The sequence below is a fragment of the Thunnus albacares genome, chromosome 16 (assembly GCF_914725855.1).
Source record: "Thunnus albacares chromosome 16, fThuAlb1.1, whole genome shotgun sequence".
NCBI classification, from domain to species: domain Eukaryota; kingdom Metazoa; phylum Chordata; class Actinopteri; order Scombriformes; family Scombridae; genus Thunnus; species Thunnus albacares.
In genome coordinates, this window is record NC_058121.1 from 10,469,844 (window position 1) to 10,488,370 (window position 18,527).

The following is an 18,527-nucleotide window of genomic DNA, read 5'->3' on the forward strand; positions in this document are numbered from 1 at the left end:
ATCTTCCACTACAAAGGCTGACAAAGATATGGAAACAGAAAACCTTTTAATTGCATCAATCAGTGGCTCTAAATGTTTTATTTTTATTTCTGTCTCTTTTGTCCTTAGTGATGAAAGCATTTGATATAATCTAGAACATAACTTTTAATATGTAATGTACAAGATGTTCCTGTTAAACCAGCTGTTGTAAGGTAAAACAGCTGACTGCTTGAAAGAATGTTTTTACAGTGAACATATATTGTACTACTACATAACAACTACATAATAGACTGTAGCAATGATCAACTCCTCTACAGAAATTTATTAACAGCACATAAACACTAAACTTCCCGTCCCACCACTATATCACTTTCGGCAAATCACTATGGAGTTTCCAAGCAAATTTTGCCCACATTTCTATTAAGTTTTAATTTTTCAAAATTTTGCAAATTAAGTTTTTTACATCACTGGCCAGTCTCATGTTACCTTGAATTCCCCAATGCCTTGCAAATCAAATTGTTAACTTCCCAGAGAAAATTAATCAGGGTAACTCTGAAGCTCTGAGCTTTAAAAAAAAAAAATTAGTGAAATTCATGCAAAATGTGTTAAAACACTAACTTGGGTAAAAGACTAACTGGTTGTGAATTCTGAAAAACATGAATAAGGAAATCAGACATTTACAGATTGTATTGATGTATTTTATTTATGCTTTTCACTCTTTGCAGGAAGGTGAATCTCAGCACAATGTTACATTTTCAATGTTTGTACACAATAAACTATCTAAATTAAAATGATACAACAGGTGTCTTTGTTAAACTTGTTGTTATAAATATGGTTAAAGAGCTAATTGTCCATACTCCTTCCAAGCATATGTCTTAAACAGGTGATAGTGTTTCATATTGACTTATGCCTCAGTCTGTGAGGGTTCCTCACTGTTGGAAGGGAAATGGAAGGTCAATCTCAAGCCTTCCTTCACTAACTTTTATGTTGCCTTGAGCCTCCTCTGAAACTTGCTGCAGGAAACTATAAACAGTTTCATTGAACTGCCCCATCACATTAATGACCACATTCATAATGTTATTAAAAAGATTGTTGAGGTCCTCCATACTTAGAGAGAGCTTGTTAACAGCTGTCTTTATGACTGTGATAAAGTTACGATAGAGGACATTGATGTTGATGAACACTGCATCTAAATAGTCAGACTTGACTGAGTCAACAAACTCCTCAGATTTCTCAACAACAGCTTTCAGAGTGTCACCTATCTTCACTAGCATTGTGTCAAGACTCTCCATATTTTTCACAAAGTCCACCAGTTCATCAAAGATGTTCTTGAAAGCTGTTTTCACCTGATCAAAGATCTGGCCTCCAGTAATTGCATCACCAACCGGCATGCGCAATTTCACACTGCTGATCTTCTCAACAAAGGAGTTATAGTAGACCTCCATGTTCTCATAAATAATCTGGATGGTTTTATCTAGCATAGCAGCAATGCTGCTGGTCAGCTGCTTTAGGACCTCAGGGAGAGTGGTCATCTCCTCAGACCCTGGCAGTTTAAACTGGGTCTCCCTCAAGACCTTGACAACAGCATCCAGGAAGACCTGGACAGTTTTCTGGTACTGGACAATGATGTTCCTGAAGAAGATTGACAGCTGGCTCATTTGAACGTCATAGTTGATGGCATCGTTATAGGCCTCGTTGATGCGGTTAACAACAGAGTTCTTCAGCTCCTCCATGTTCTTAGTGATCTGGTACTTGTCAGCAAACACTGTGATTGAAGAGATGATGGAAGGGAGTCTTGTCTTGAATTCAGAGAGCATCACTTTGGGTGTCTCCATGTTGTAGGCAATTTGTAGGTTCATCTTATCAGCATCCTTAGAAGATGTTCTGATGACCAAGATGTCAACATCAACCTCTGGGGCAGACTGTTGAATAGGAGAAAAGAAAATATTGTTTGTGATATTAGGATTTTAGTATCCACTTCCCTATGCTATTAAAACAATCACGTTAATCATACTCACAGGATAACGGCCATAGACTCTTGCACCCATCTGAGATGGGACTCTGCCATTGAACTGAAGGCCAAGGAAGCCGGTGGATGGGGTAGATACTGAAGCGCTGATACCATCTCTGCGAGCAGCATAGCGAAGGTTCACATCAGTGAAAGTAGGACTGGTGATGTCCACATTCAGGGTGTGGCGAGAGACACTGAGAAAGAAAAAGAACATTTCAAACGAAATTTTTTGATTAATTTTTGATATGCAATTTAACATGAAGTAATCTGATTTATATGTTAAAATAAATTGTCAAAAATTAAAAATGTAGAAAAAGTAGAAAAAATATTTACCTGTCATCAACTTGGCGCTTTCTCCTAAAATTTGAAGAAATTTCACAATTACTTTAAACTTTGAAAATTGGAAGCAATTATTCAAAATGTATTTTAAAACAAACACAGAATGTTACCTCAAGGCTTGGGTAATGACATGATTGACATCCATGGTCAGGTCAGCATGTGTCAGGACAACCTTGGTATTCATGCTCAGAGCTTCATTCTCAAAGTTTGCTGTAGTTGAACCTAATGAAAAGAATTGTTTGTAAGATTTTGTGCTCAACAATGCTTGCAACATAAAACAGTTAAATATGGTTAAGGAATTTAAACAACTCACCATCCATGTCATATTCCAAGAACACAATGCCAGAGGTGGCAGAGGACTTAAAGGTGACTTTGAAGACAGGAGCATCGCCCTCCACTTCTGCTACCAGGTTTGTGGTGTACAGTGAGCTGACAAACTTGGTATTGGTAGAGATCTTCTGCTTGGCAGCTGTCACTTCAGCAACAGTTTTCTCATAGAAGGTGAGATCACCCAGATCGCTTGGCTGAGACATATCAATCTCAATATCAGCAGTCAAGGATGTTGGTGCAAGATCAATGGTAGCCTGGGCCACATGCTTCCCCTTGGTGTTGAAATTGAACAGGTTTGCTTCGTTGTTGCCAGTATACTTCAGCACCGCATATACACGGCTCATGGAGGCTTCAACAGCAAGATTCTCATTTATATCCATGCTGATGACTTTGGTGGTGGCATGGTTAAGTTTGGCATCAGCAATGATCTTGGAGGTGGAGCGTAGACCATCATTATTCAGGTACAGATTAACCTCATTATCCAGGATTCCCAAAACTAGATAGTCTTCAAGCACTGTGCCATCCATGTTTGCCTTAGTGGATGACTCCATGGAAACATCCTCAAAGGTTCCCTCCAACTTCAGACTGTGGTCTGCCTCTGTCTTTCCAACAGCATTGATCACAGGGATGTTGAAATCACCCCTCATTCTCATGGTGGAGATAGCATTTGCTTTGGTTTTGGTGTCTGCAACCAGATTTTGGTTTGCTTCCAGGTTGAGTATGGGCAGGGCAATCTTTGCAACAGTAGTCACAGAGACAGCAGTTTCAAAAGTTTCAGTGCTCATACTGACTGTGCTGTCATGAGTGCCTTCAATGTGACTATTTTCCAGGGACAGGGAATTGGCCAATTTGATTCCTCTCTTGGTGGTCAGACTGGTGGTACCATCAAGTTTGGCTTTAAGGCCCTCAAATACAGAGGTGGTGGTAGCTCCCATACGGAATACAAGATCATCCTCAGCATACAGTCCAGCATTGACATTTAGATTAATAATAGCAGACTTGAAGGACAGCTCCGTGATCATGTTACCCATGGGGGCAGCCTTCATTTTCTGGTAAACTATCTTGGCATCCACATCAACAGTCTGTTCGGTGGTGGTCAAAAGTTGCTTCAATCCGGTCTGCTCATACAAGTTCAGATCACTGATAGCTGGAGTACGGAAGTCAACAAAAGGCAGATCAATTTCAGGAATGCTGATGGGGGATCTCAGAAAGTCAAGATCGGCTTCACTTTCCATGGCAACAAAGACACCAGCCTCGTTTTCATTATTACTAACAGTGAAGTTGTATGACATTTTGTACTGATTAAGACGAGCCAGAGATACTGTGTTCATCTGTTGGCTGTCAGGTTTGAAGATGGCTGAGTAATCATTCTGCAGATCTATCTTAGCAATCAGAGTTTCAAAAATGTTGACCTTGGCATTTCCTTTGTTCTGGAATTCAAAGACAAACTCAATGGGTTGGACTATGATGTTGATTCCATTGGACAGGACTCCAGTCACTGCACCGTACAGTTCTGTATCATGGTTTGCCTTCAGCTCAATCTTCATATCATAAAGGTTAGCATGTCCAGATGCCACAACAAGACTGTTCTTTATGATTGGTGCTTCTGCCTCATTACGGATGTTAAACTTGAAGTAGACAAGGGTGCCAGATTCAGCAGTAATTTGCTGTTTCATCTTCAAGATGGTAGAGTCTGTGTCACCAGAGAAAGTTAGTGTGACAATGCTAGGAGTGAGTGACATATGCAGGTTGCTCTTGTGGTTGCCCTCTTCAGCATTAAACTTGCCATTGCCAACATTGTCAACTGTTAGAGTGAGGGTGTAGCCATCTTGGCGAGCAATTACTTTCTGGGTTACAGTGGCATCACTTCTGACATTGATGATTGGGAAGTTCACTAAATGATTGTAAGTTGTGTCCAGAGCAGCAGACACTCCCCCTTCCATAGCAATAAAGGCTGTATTCATAAGGTCAGCAGTGTAAGGTGTAGTGGTGACCTTCACTGCAGTCTTGGCTTGTGCCTGGGCTGATCGTCCATAGAGAGTTACAGATGCCTGATGATCAACTCCAAGAGCAAGATGGTTGAACTTTAGAGTCTCTGCAAGGACAACACGACTCATTTTGGGGATTGCAATATGAGCAGTGGAGTCAAATTTGTAATTAAGAATTTCAAAACTTGGAGATGTGCCCTGGGAAATAAGGAATCCAGTGAACTTAGGTGTCATTTCATTCTCAGTGGAGTTTTGGAACTCAGCAGATGTCTTGACAGTGTAGATGGGAGTTTGGAATCTAATCTCACCATAGAGTTTACCAAAGCATGGGACCATGATCTCACTTGGAATAGTTGGCAGTTTGATCTCAGGAACCTGAAGAGACTTAACCAGCTTTTCTATGGGAACTTGTGGGATGGTAGGGAATGAGATCTCAGGAAGAGTGATCTCTGGGAGGTTTATCTCAGGCATGGAAGGTAGGTAGTTCAGTGTCAGGTCTCCAAAGAAAGCATCTGAATCAAGCATTTTGATCTCAAAGTTTACAATGAAATCAATGATTTCAATGATTTTCTGCTTGATGTCATCAAAGGAAATTGTGGTAGCTTCCACAGTGTGGAAACCCAGGATGGTGAACTCAGGGATGTCCAGCTGTGTTGGAATTTCAAACTGCTGAATCTCATCCATCCTGAACTTCATGGAAGGTACAATAAGATTAGTGAGAGGAACAATGAAGGATGGCGTGTTCAGCTCGGCTTTCTTCAGTTCAGTAATTAACCCATCAATGATCTGCTGAATCTCGCTGATGATCTTTTGCTCAGGTGCCACCTTCTTAATCATCTCAACCATTGTGGTAAACACATCAGTGACAAGGACTATGACCTCCCTGTAGAATTCACTCACTGTCTCTAGATAAAAGCCAAACACAGCTTTGACATCCAGATTTGTGATTTCCTGTTTTATAAATTCGAAGAATCTCTTAAGGTCATCAAACACAACCTGGTCAATCATTTCCTTTACCGATTTCATCATTTCCGCAACTTTGATTTCTCTCAGGTGATCCATGAATCCTTTAGCAGAGGATAAGACAAAGTTGACAAAATCTCTTGTTGCCTCAAGCTTCTGGGGGATTTCAAGAGTCCTGATCAGCTCATTCACGTACATTGTGTACTCAGCAATGAATTGATTGGTCAAATCCACAATGTCATTATAATCCAATGAGTTCAGCTTCTGCACAATAGATTCGATATACATATTCAGTTGCCCAATTATATCCCTCACTTCGGTTGCTTTCAAATAGTTGATAGCACCCTGGAAGGCTTGTGTGAATCTTGTAGGGATGTCTGCATCTTTCACCATCTTGGCTACAGCCCTGATAGTTTCATCAATTTTGAACTGCTCGATGACCTCCACAACCTTTTCCAAGACAGCTTGAACCTTCTTGTCAACCTCAAACTTTACAATCAACTCTCTCATATTGGCATAGAATGTGTTGATTTTGCCTACGATGTCAAGGTCCCGAATCATTTTGCTAATGTCACTGAATATCTCTGTGGGAATCTGACTCACCAGTTCCTCAATGTGACCTTTGAAGTTGATGGATGAAATATATGTTTTCAGTTCAGCGACGTATGTCGACATGTCAAAGTTCTCAATGAAGTTCTTCATATCATTCAGGAACATCTTCAGTTTCAACGTGATTTCGTAGTTGTTCTCAATATAACGCAGGAATTCGACGCTACTGCGCTCCAGGTGAATCTGCTGGATCATCTCCCTCATGGTATCAATCATATATACAACCATAGCCTTGATGTCAAAGTCCTCATTAATAGCATTCAGCTGTTGCTGGATCTTCTGAATGAGGGTTTCAGGCAGGGTGCCACTAACAATAATCTCTTTCATCATATCAGCAAAATGTTGGATGTAAACAGAGAGATCAGCCAGCAGTTTCTCAACAGTAACTTTCAGGTTTCTCAAAGAGTCTTCCACATCCTCCATGGAGATGACATATTGTTGGGTAAAATCATTGAAATACTGCTTCAGCTGAATGACCTTGCCATCAATATTCAGTTGAGAAACAAATTCACTTACATACTGGGGAAGAGCCTCAAGTTTAGCCCTTATCTCCTCATTGTTAATGTAGTCCTGCAGTGCCTCTGCAATATGCACAACAAAACCCTTGATGCTTTCCATGAAGACAGGCAAATTTTCAATTAGAGGAAACTGAATTATGTGACTATTTGTGTTCTTGTCATACTTGAGGAAGCCAGAGATGGTGAATTCCTGGTTCTCTGTGGACTCTGTGTTAATGATATTTGTGAGGATGGTACCAGAAATTTCCATTCCTGTTCTTTCAGCAGTGTTGTAAACACTCATGTCCTGATTAAAGGCATGCTCATTAATTTTAGACTTCACTCTAAAACTGGTCTTCTGCTCTTGGAGTGACAGAACAGTATCCATCTTGTTGTCAAATGTGGTCTCTAGGGAAAAACCATTATCAAACTGCTGGGTCACAGATGCCCTGCATTCATGTGAGCTAGCAAAAGCCAGGGGTTGTGCTTTGAGGAGGAACTTGCCATAGAGCTGGGCACTCTGCTTTCCATACATGGTCATGTCTCCATCAGCATTGAAGATGGCATCAAGGTTGAAATCAAAGGGAACAATGCTGCAACGGATGGTGTGGTCAAAGCGCATTGGCTGTGAGTTGAAGCGGGCATCATTGGTGATCCTGGCAGCAAGACCAATAATTTCAAGCTCAGTGTTGTGGCTCATGTGAGTTCCAAAGAGTTTTCCAGTGGTGCTGCACTTTGCGGTAGCAGTCATATCAGCATAGTTAACCTGATAGGTGTGCTTGATCTCTTCCTCCCCATAGGTGGCTTTCATGCTTCCAGTCAGGTCCATCTTGTAAAGCTCTGCCTGCAGCTGAGCCTCATTTATGAAATTGGCAGCCAGAAGTTTCAGGTTATTATTAACATTTGCAGAAGCAGTGTAGGGTTTCAGGTCAATGGTGATATCATGAATGTAAGAAGCATATTCACTAACGGTGGCTTCAGCCTTTGAGTTAAAGTCAAGGCTAGAAAGAGTAATGATCAGAGTGTTGGCATTATCAACCTTGATGACATCCATTGCAGCCTTATTGGTAATGGATAGAGTAGCCCTTGAAGCATCAAGCCCAGCACTGAAGGTGTTTTCCAGGGACAGGGGGCTCTGGAGGGTGGTTGTTCCACTTGTGGTCAAACCATCCTTGTTCATTCTCAGAGTTATCTTGTGAGTACCCTCATTCTCAAGGAGCTTCACAGTGGCATCATTGTTTACAGCCAGACCATTGACATCAAGAGAGGCAGTCAGCAGAGAGTAAACACGGTTTTCAGAGTGGTCTGCATTTGTCTCCATTCTCAGGACAACTTCGCCAGCACCAGCAGAGGCTTTAGCCTGGTTGTGGATCTTCATACCAAGAGCAAGGGCATTAGCATCACATTTCAGTGAGAGCTTGCTGTCTTTGAAAGAAAGGTCAACAACATGGGTCAAGGTGTCTTCAAAGGCATTGGTGTTGGACACAACTGAGAATTCGCCATTGACAAGGGTTGCTGCAATTGTGTTCTGGGCCTTAACAATTGTAGAGTCAAACTGAACAGAAGAATCGATCTTTGCTTCTGGCCTGAATGGGAGGATGGTAAATGACTGGGTTGAAATGGTCTTGCCATAGAGGGGTCCAGCGTTGAACATTCCCTCAAAGTTGCTGTCGGCAGAGATTTCTTCAGTGTTGACACCAGCCATACCAGTGTGCTCCAGTGCAATATTGAGACCAAAAGGGCTTGTGGCTTCAATCTTGCTGCTTGATCTCAAATTGATTTTGTCAGAGATGGTTGCATCTTCAACAATACTAATACTGGCTTCAATAAATTTATGGGCCAAAGAGCTTTTCAAGTGGGCCTTGATGGATTCAGTGGTGGCCAACATTCCAGAGCCTAAATAAAACACGCAAGAAGAAAAGATAACTGATCATTGCAAGGATAGTGGGATTATATTACAATAGTAATAGTACATCATTATAACTGTTAGTTAAAGACAATAATGTGACAATTTCTAAATTTATGAATATTTACTATGAAATACCTTCAATCTTAACTGAGAGGATGTCAAGTGGGGAGGTTCCTTTCACATCAAACTTAGCTGAGTAGCTAGGTGTTTCCACAACATCTTTGCCGGCAGCCATTGAGGCCTCCATGTCGTAAAGGTTGCTCTTCATCAGAGTTGAAACCTCAGCTTTACCAAAAAGAGGAAAAGAGAGAGTAAGGCTCTCAGGGACAAAAAGCTCTGGGATTGGAATCTCCATGGATGCGATCTCTAGTCCAAACTGGGGTAGAGACACATAAGGTGTGGTCAAAGCGGGTGGGAAGTTGAGCTCTTCTGTTGACTTTCCTCCAAGAGGGAGAGGGATAGTAATGGTGAATCGCTCATTGTTGAAGTAGTAGACAGCCTTTGCTTCACTGTTAAAAAGACAGAAGTCAAATGCATAAATGTTTTGGGAATAAAATCAGATCATTTAAACAATTGCCATGAACTTGTGTACACTTACGCATTCAGGAACAGTGTCTCTGGCAGGGAAATCTCAGGCATATCAGGTACCCTGAAGTTCTGAATGTAAGGGATATCAGCACCATACTTGTCCATGTAGTTGTTTGCCGCCTAAGAAACAGATAATCCTTGTTTTATGCTTGCTTCACATTTTACCCATGAAAATCAGATTAATTGTTAAATCAAAGATTCATACCTCCACAAACTCCTTAAAGATGTGACGGACTTTCATGTCAGTCTGCCCCACCTGTGTGTCAAGAAGTTGGTTGCCATACTTCTCAAACATATCAGCGTTTGGCAAGATGGTTGTCTCAGCGTTCACATCAGACTTGAACTCAACCTCAACTTTGCTGGCATCTGCAACAATAGAGAACAATGAAATCATCAGACATGTGGAAATATCCTTTTAAAACCCAGGTTAGAGTTAAGGGGAAAAAATTCTAAACAAAATCGAATTTGGCATTTTCTCCCAAGTAAAATCTGCAACAATAGAGAACAATGAAGTCATCAGACATGTGGAAATATGCTTTTAAAACCCAGGTTAGAGTTAAGGGGAAAAAATTCTAAACAAAATCGAATTTGGCATTTTCTCCCAAGTAAAATGGCAGGTTTGCAACCAAAACGTATTTTGCTTTGAGGGCTGCAGTCTGTGTAGGCTCTAACAGATGTGATCAAAATCTTGATTCTGTCTAACATCTTGATTCTGATTCTTGTCTTACAACGTTTAGGATAACCAGCTACTGTGACCCAGGTTTAGGAATTAAAACAAAACACAAATTAAAAAACATCTGCACCTATATAAGAAGTAAGCAACCATTAAGTTAATTGTCAAGGAATATTCTGAAAAATTAGTAATTGGAAAATACATTACCATATTTAATTTCAATTTTCTGCTCAGATGTGGCATCCATGACCTTGATTTCACTCTTAAGCTGCAATTCCAATTCTTCTTCACGCTTCAGGTTAGCTGTGACAGTGGCATCAGTGTTGATTGAGGGGACCAGAAGTTGGACTTGCAGCATACCTTCCCTCATGGCCTTCAGACTGAAAGAATTACCAATGAGTTAGCATAATCTCAATCATAAGGGTGACATTTATATTATTTGGTCAGGATACATGGTTAATTTCTTACTTGGCACGGCCAACCAGGGAGAGCTGAGGGATGTTCTTGTTAATAAGGTCAAGAGAGATGGAGTGAGTTCCTTTGCCCTTGGTGTTCCCATCAACAACGCCCAGTCTGAATCCAGCCTCCACATCATAGTCAGGGATCTGGAAGTCGGCTGTGATGACATTCTTCCTTCTGTTATATTTCATGATTGCTCTGGCTTCTGTGGGTTCTGCACCTATTGTTGACAAACCAGTGCAGTAATATTATTTAACTCCATTAAACCTCTCTAGATTGAGCCAGTGATGAGGTTGAAAGATTTTTAAATATTGTACATTACCTTCAGCCCTCAGAACAAACTTCACAGAGTCAACCTTCTGCCTGCCTTCTTCTCCTTCCCTGAGGAGCTCATAGGCAACAGTGGCTGTGTACTCAGTGACTTCACCAGTAGGGTGGAGCTCCACAGCAAATCTATTAAGATAATTCAATAAATTAGCCAGTATTTCTCAAGTAATTTATTTTAGAAGGCTAATTATTTGCTGTTGGTTTGCTCACTTGCTGTCTCCGTTGAAGGGGAAGTAGGGGGCTGTCTGTTGAGAGAAAGCATCGGTGTACTGCAGAGCAGTGCAGTATTTCATTCCAGCGAAGAAGGGGGTGCACTCACTAACGTCAACCTTGTCCATCACCATAGGGGGGATGGTCCTCACCTCTGATCCAGTCACTGCCACCAGGTTGTTTCTAAATTTGAAATGTAACAAAGTTAAAATTGAAATATGGCTGTTTTTCTTTCATTTAAATTTAGGAAAGTTAAAATGGTTGAAATCACAGATATAAAATTCCCTAAATTATTTATTAGAGGCTATGTGCGGAGGAAAAAAATGTTGCACAAATTATCACTTATTGAACAAAGTAAGCCTATGTCTAAGAAATATAGTATAGTGCTTCATAACATATAGTGAAGCCACTTTGTCAAACAAGCTTGTTTTGAAGAACAAAAAAGAAAACAGTTTGCCAGCCATATTCAGACATTTCAGCACCGAGGACAGCACACAGTGCTCAGTGTGCATTGATTAACAAATGGTTCAGCACCACGACCACAGACAGCAACAAGCCAGGTGTGCTGTCTCAGTACCATGTTTTTCTTACACGGAAATAACATAAACATAAAATAGACACAGTGGTCTACAACACCACAGGCAGTCTCACAGAGAGGTGCTGAGATGCAACGAGCATGGAGTTAAAAAACAGATTAATATAACATCCTGACTGATTTCTTCATAAACAAAATTTAAGTTAGTAAAGACTTATTATGGATGTTTGTATCTTTGTTTAACCCTGGAGAGGTGAGTATGCCCTGTATTTCCCAAGAAAAGAGCAGTGCAATTAGAGAAAAATCTAAAAAAAAAAAAAAAAAAAAAAAAATTAACAGAAATTGCTCTTTTTTCTGTTTTGTACTTTTTATCATCTTGTGACCCTACACATTCATCAAAGTTAGCTAAATTAAGTCTAAGACTAAGCACTTATAATAGCAATGTGGTGAGACAGGTCATTATAAAGAAATAAGGTATTAAGTAGGATAACATGTCATTTTATCAAAACAGAGTGTTTCATAGTGGTGTAATACAGCAAACCACATTACATTTAAGTAGAAAACTCTAGGATGGCATTTAGACGGCATGTAAAAAGAAACAATGCACACATATTGTAGATACATGACTTTACACATATTTCTTCATTCTTTAAGAGTTTTTGTCCATGTCAAAAAGTATCACTGCCTTTAACAAATACACGACTCACTCACTCTTGTTTTATATATATATCTATATCCTTGAATGAATTGTCACAAGCAACAAGCAGACAGAGCTTCTGCACAGGCTCATTCTCAAATCACACACAGTCATCAGGTGACTGGACCACTTATAAATGCAAAACTGGGGAAAATCCACCTTATTCAAAGCCTTGGCAGGCTTGTCAATCCCAGTACAAGATCTAGTACATAACATAATTTCCATAAGTTATGGAAGTTACTTGTTTCACTCACCAATTTTTGACCCTGCTCAGCCTGTAGCTAAGCATAGTCCATTAAGTAAAGTGAGGTCAGATAGTCTGGCCTCATCCATGCACAAACACAAATAGCTCATAATGAGCCTCAGACAGCTGAAACTTCGTCTTGCAAGTTTCATTCACCACAAACATAAAAAGACGCGAATAGCTCATATTTTGGATAAAGTTGTCAGCGAAGTTGGTCATTAACTTTGAATCACTGCTTCAGCAGTCTTCACTTCCCAGTCACCGAGCAGAAATACAGACAGTTACTTTGCCATTGCAACCCACACTGAGAATGAATTGAAAAAGTTAAGAGAGTTCTATTATTCCTGCTGCGCTCACGAATCGGGTCGTGCACTATGTCCCTAGTGGAGCCCTACTGAGCGTGGGTCCTGGGGCGGCCTACCCCTCTGCCCCCCTGGTCTCTCCATTTATGATTTGTTCCCTTTATACTTCAGGTTAGCTTAACAGTTGCATTACAACCAGAAGTGCAAAACAGCTTCTGTCTGATGCTTTATTCCATTACTAATGGTACTGTTGCCTGTGTCCTGCATTTGAGATGGAAAAAATAGCATATCTGAAAGTTCTACCAAGGCTTACGTCATTTTGATGAGCTTGGTAGGGCTCTGTGGAGCAGGGATGGTCAGCTTGACTTGGTCACGTTCCATGGAGATCTTGGCACTGAGCCCACTCTCGTGGAAAATGTTAGTGTGCATCTCTAATCCAGAGTTGACATATTCAGGGATGTAGGAGCCAACCTGAGTTACAAACTCAATGCCAGCAGAGGGCATGAATGCAACTTCGCTCTGTGTGGGAAAGTAGGAGAAATGTGAATAGTTTTGTCAATGCTGTGTAATATTAAAACTACAGGTGGCATTAAACACATTTATGGGTAATTACCATGTCACGAGCAATCTTAAGTCCACCCTTGATACCAGGAGTGAATGTACCAGACAGTGCAATCCTCAGAGGCACACCAGTGACAGTAGGCAGGAAGAATTCATTATCCATGAAGATGTAGTGGGCAAAGATCGAATTGTCAGCCTTAGTCATCAGTTCCTTCATTAGCTATGACAGATAAAAACACATAAAACACAATTGAAATTTAAATGATAAACAAATACACAATCAATTCTGTTAGCTATGTTTAATTAACATAACTGGGAAAACAACTTACATCTGTGGGGAACATCTTGAACATGCTGTCAATCATCATGGCAGCAGAATAAGCCATCCTCTCCATATCATTGGTCCTCAGATATCCAAGCTCATTTCCTAAGAGTCTCATATACACCATTGCCTCTGGAGACTGTGTGCTCTTCAGTTCTGTTACCAGTTTGTTGAGGTTGCGTCCGATCTCCCTCATAAGGTTCTGGGAAGCCTAAACAGAAGTGTGCACACTATTACAAAAGTATTCCATTATGTAAAAATTACACATGATGACTACAATTGTTTTAAGTCTGATTAACCAAACGGATTGCTCTGAGTACCTGTCTCTCCATCTTGTACTTCTTCATAGCTGGCAGCATGTTCTGCAGGATCTCATTGACTCTGAGTGGCATGTTGTCAGCAACAAAGTACATTGTCTTGAGGGCAGTGTCAGGGAAGAATCCATTCTCTCCAAACAGGGCATCAACAGTTGGTTCAAATCCTTTGCCCTCCATACCGACCTGTAAAGGTGACAAAAATTTCATAGTCACAACTGAACTTACTGAAAGACAACCTCAACCATGATTTGTATTAAAATAGCTCAAACTGTTTACCTCCATCATGTCAATGTCATAGCCAAATGCCTTAAGAGTCATTTCAAGCATGACTTCCTTGGGCAGGTAACTGGTACCCTCAAAGATCATGTTGCCCTCCATGGATCCGATCTTGTAGTTGCGAGAGAACTTGGTGGGGTCCATGATGGGACCAATCTCATTACCCTGCAGGGCATCACGAATCTTCTGCCTCAGTCTTTATGAAAGAAAGAAAAAATATCATAGTTATTCCAATGATAGTGGTCAAATTGGAAAATCTACTCACCAAGTATGTGAAAACACAAATTTAAACATTAATATAAATATAAACCTGCATCAACTCTTCACTTACTCTTGGGTCTCAGGCTCAGTTGAAGACAAGATGTTGGTAATGTGGGAGATCACAAAGCTCATGACTTGTTTATCCTGCTCAGTGGGCAAGGCATTGGTCAGCTGAGCCAGTTCACTTGCCTGGGGGTCCTTCATAAGTACCAGATATGCAGCAATACGCTTTTGCATGGGGCTAGCGCTGTCCAAGAGTACCTGCATGAGAACCTCTCTGCCCTGTGACCAAAAGAGATCAATAAAATGAGCCTACAGTAGATATAAATATTACAATAATCTGTCAAACCAATGAATTTGACTTGCCTCTTCAGGGACGGGAGTCAGCCTGTATACTTGGATGGCAGCCTGCTGCACAGCAAGGGAAGCTGCAGGTTGGTTCACACATTGGATCACTGCAGCTCTGAGTGCAGGACTAGCAGGCACAACAGCTGGGGCCATGTTTCCAATAACCTAGAATCAAAACAAACAAAAAAAATCATTCTCTTCATTGAGCAGAATGTAAATTCAGACATGCTTTTGGGGACATCCAGTGGTGGTCAGGTTTTGACTAAAGTTAGCATCTTTTATTCAATGTGAAAACCTTTCAAATGTTAATGTTTTTCCTGTCTTTTAATATAATTTATGGTACTCTCCATTTAGCATAATTTTCTACCTCATTAATTTTTTTCCTTTTTTGGCAGTGGCAGTGTTATTTCACAATGCCATTCTGTAGGTCTATGTTCAGTTTTTGTTTTTTTTAAATCAAAAATTGAAGAGAAAACCACAGAGGTTTTTGTAAATACATAACTAAAAAAATATGTAATTCAAATGCATCTGATAATCTACCAAATGATTTATTGTGCATGTATGCAGTAATTCCACAGATAATATTGTGACAATTTTTGTTTTTTTAGATACCTACCCTCAATGTCATAAAAGTGTTGTCTTTGTGACCAGAACAGTCACCCAACTGGGCTGCCATGAACTCAGCAACAGAGTAAATCTCAGGGATCAGTTTTCCTTCAGTTTTGTAAAACCTGTTATAGAGAAAATTGATAATGAAATTCCAAGCCTGAATATCTGATTTTAAAAACATCCGCTGAAACATCCAGCTAATCCTCTACCTTGATTAAAGTCTGGTTAACTTCACTCACCTCTTGACAACATTGCTCAGGGCATACATGATGGGCTTGCTGATCTTGTATTTGGCCATCTCAAGCATGTCATTGATCAGTAGGGCAGAGGGATTGGACACAAGTCCCATAGCAAAAACAGCGGCATCAACCTCAAGTGACGAGCTGTCAAAGGTCCTGAGGATCTGCATGATGGCACTGCTGCACTCAGGGGTTCCACACTGGGCCAGAACCTGGTAGGTCAGAACACGGGACACTGCAAGAGCCTCAGGAATAGCAGGGCTCAGGGTCTCAGTCTTCATTCCGCGGACCATGGTGACAAGCTTGTGGAAGAGGTGGGCCCTCCTCTCACCTTCGGTCTCAGGCAGAGTGGCCAGTTCTCTCAGGAGATCCAGACATGCAGCTTTATCCTGGACAACAGACTTGTCCTCGACAGCCTCCATATGAAGACCCAGAGCAATGTCACCTGTGATACACAAGCAGCATTGTAGAAGTGAGTTAAATTTATCTTTAGTGTAATTTCAACAATGAACCATAAATTAAAACAACACAAATGAAATATTGGGCTTACTTCGGTCAAAGACTCTATCATTGTGAGGAGAAACCTGAACCAGGGTCAGTTCTTGCTTTCCAACATTGGTAACTCCGTACTCTCCCCTGTAGGAAGAAGACACTTGGTTAAAAAGTAATGTAGAACACTTGGATAAGACACATCAAATATCAGTACATACACTTACATAATAGAGCACAGCAAGGTTGGACTTACTTGTGTGAGAAGGGAATGAGGATGTGGTTCTCTGTGCAGGATCCAGAGGTCATGTGTTTCTTCTCATTGTCAAACTTGTAGTTGCAGGTCTGGGAGCTTCTGACCAGCTGAGCAAGAGGGTAATGCTGAAAGTAGACAAATGATCATGTCAATATTGAGGAATATTTGACTTTAAAGAGGTTAACAGCCACTGTGTTTATGCACTGCAGTAAAGTACTTATACTTAAAAATTCTGTGCATAAAGCTTGAATGCTACTATTACAACTTAACGCTAGTGTCAGTCATTTTTAATTTACACAAATTACTTTTGCTCTTCTCACAAACATAAAATTACTTTCTGATTTTCAATTTAAGAACCAAGACTGGATGTACTGTTTAAGACAGCAAATGTTGCTTATGTAAAAGCTGTCACAAATTCGGTATCTTTCCAAAAAAATTCTTGTTGCTACAATGTTTGTTGGATGTCTTACCATGCCAGAGATGAGCGCCAGGGGGCTGGTGTGATCTCTCATTGGGACAAATTTGTCACATCTGGACAGATCCCTGTTGAGGCTGATGTCAGTTGCAATGTCCTCTCTAGCGTTGATGGTGTAATAGGTCTTGCACATGCCGTGGATTGTGGGCTAAAATAAATTATTACAGAAAAAAAATATAGATTTAGAGTGTATTATAGACAGCTTTTTTCAAACTAATTATCAGAAAGCATGATTCCTTTTGAAGATGCTACCAAAATATATTGCTCTTTAGGGCATTTTCATGGGAAATAACTGTACCATATTCTTGTTCTTTTCCTCTTCCAGCAGAGGCACAGCCAGAGCAGAGATGATACCCCTCTTGATGTTCAGGATGGTTGTTGTCTCACCTTCCTCAGGGTACAGTTTCACATCATACTCACCCTCAACTACAACCTTCAGAGGATATCTAAAAGAAAAAGAGAGATATTTTAATTCAATTCAGTTGGCTCTGACGTTTCAAAGTAGATATTCTTGTGGCAGTTTGATATTATGGATTTTTTATGGAGTAACTTACTTCTCCATTTCAGCAGCAAAGGCATCAGAGCCAGATGCAGGCCTGAACATAGGGCTGCCGTCTGTGTCCATGTCATACACCTCACTCAGGCTACAGCCAGAGGTGCGGACAATGAAACTGCAAGTCTGAGGCACTTCAATTTCAACCTGTGAGAGAGGGCAAACATTTTTTCTCATGTCTGACACTCTTTTTTACATGGAAAGAAAAATCTGATGACTGAAGATGTTTTTAAATATCTTGCTTGTACCATGCAAGAGGCCTTGGGTCCATGCTTAGACAGTGAGGCTCCGTTGATGGCATTCAGAGATTCAGCTTCATATTGGTATTCATACTTGTGCAGGGTCTTGTATCTTTTGGCAACTAGAAGAGAAAATCGATGTTGAGAAGAGATTGTGCATGTAATAGTGATCTAGTCAGTCCCATAAAATGATTGTAACTGTGTAGTTTGGATGTCTACACAGTTACATGATCACAGCAAGTAGTCTGGTGTAACTTACGCAGGCAGGTTGGCTGATCTTCATCTTGGGCAACTGTGAAGACAAAGTCAGATCATTTATTTTTTAATAATTCTAATGAAACCAACATAAATCAGAATGTGTTAAATAAAATAAAATAAAATAAACTGTAACATCACTACACTAATCCATAGGTCATAGGTCATAATTGTTGTAGTTTGGCTCCCCACATCACATGGGTGGCAAACACATATTATTTCTAATTTTTACTACAACATACTTTTGAGGATTTGTAACAAAAAAAAAAGAAATAAAACAATACAATTTAGGAAATTCTTGATAAAATAATGTCCAGCAAAACAGTGAGCTATCATAGGTGAGAATGAAGAGCTACTCACAAGCCAAGGCAGATGTGCTCAGGAGCAGCAAAAGGCAGAGCTTTGAGTCCCCCATGATGGGTTCGTGAAACTCTCTCCCTTAGGGTTGGCGAGTACTCAGAGGAGACTGATTTCTCAGATTCAGCTCGAGACTTTTATACCCTGAGCTGTGCTCTATCAGACCACTGAGGGGCCCAGACAGTGCTTTGAACGCTCAAAGTCCATCCCACCCTCCTGTGTGGAGGGACAAAGGCAAAAGGTTTAAAAAGATACTCATTGCCCAGAGCACAGGCTTACAAAAATGATCAATTCTGTCAAATGTTCAAAG

The 18,527-nt window shown here is 40.5% G+C and overlaps 1 protein-coding gene across 1 annotated transcript; it reads right to left on the reverse strand.

Moving 5' to 3' along the window:
* Positions 1-663: 663 nt before the first annotated feature.
* Positions 664-18,313, reverse strand: apobb.1 (apolipoprotein Bb, tandem duplicate 1). Its single transcript, XM_044329380.1, has 29 exons — positions 18,221-18,313; positions 17,865-17,897; positions 17,615-17,727; positions 17,368-17,513; positions 17,112-17,259; positions 16,809-16,961; positions 16,339-16,463; positions 16,144-16,229; positions 15,594-16,038; positions 15,362-15,476; positions 14,764-14,910; positions 14,468-14,679; positions 14,137-14,332; positions 13,864-14,043; positions 13,551-13,754; positions 13,274-13,441; positions 12,974-13,179; positions 10,883-11,065; positions 10,668-10,798; positions 10,355-10,565; positions 10,094-10,266; positions 9,419-9,579; positions 9,224-9,333; positions 8,761-9,134; positions 2,643-8,612; positions 2,440-2,551; positions 2,324-2,347; positions 1,998-2,184; positions 664-1,901 (listed from the first exon to the last, which is right to left on the reverse strand). Exons 1-29 carry the CDS (start codon positions 18,273-18,275, stop codon positions 909-911), a joined length of 11,361 nt encoding a protein of 3,786 aa, XP_044185315.1. The 5' UTR covers positions 18,276-18,313; the 3' UTR covers positions 664-908.
* Positions 18,314-18,527: the final 214 nt, after the last annotated feature.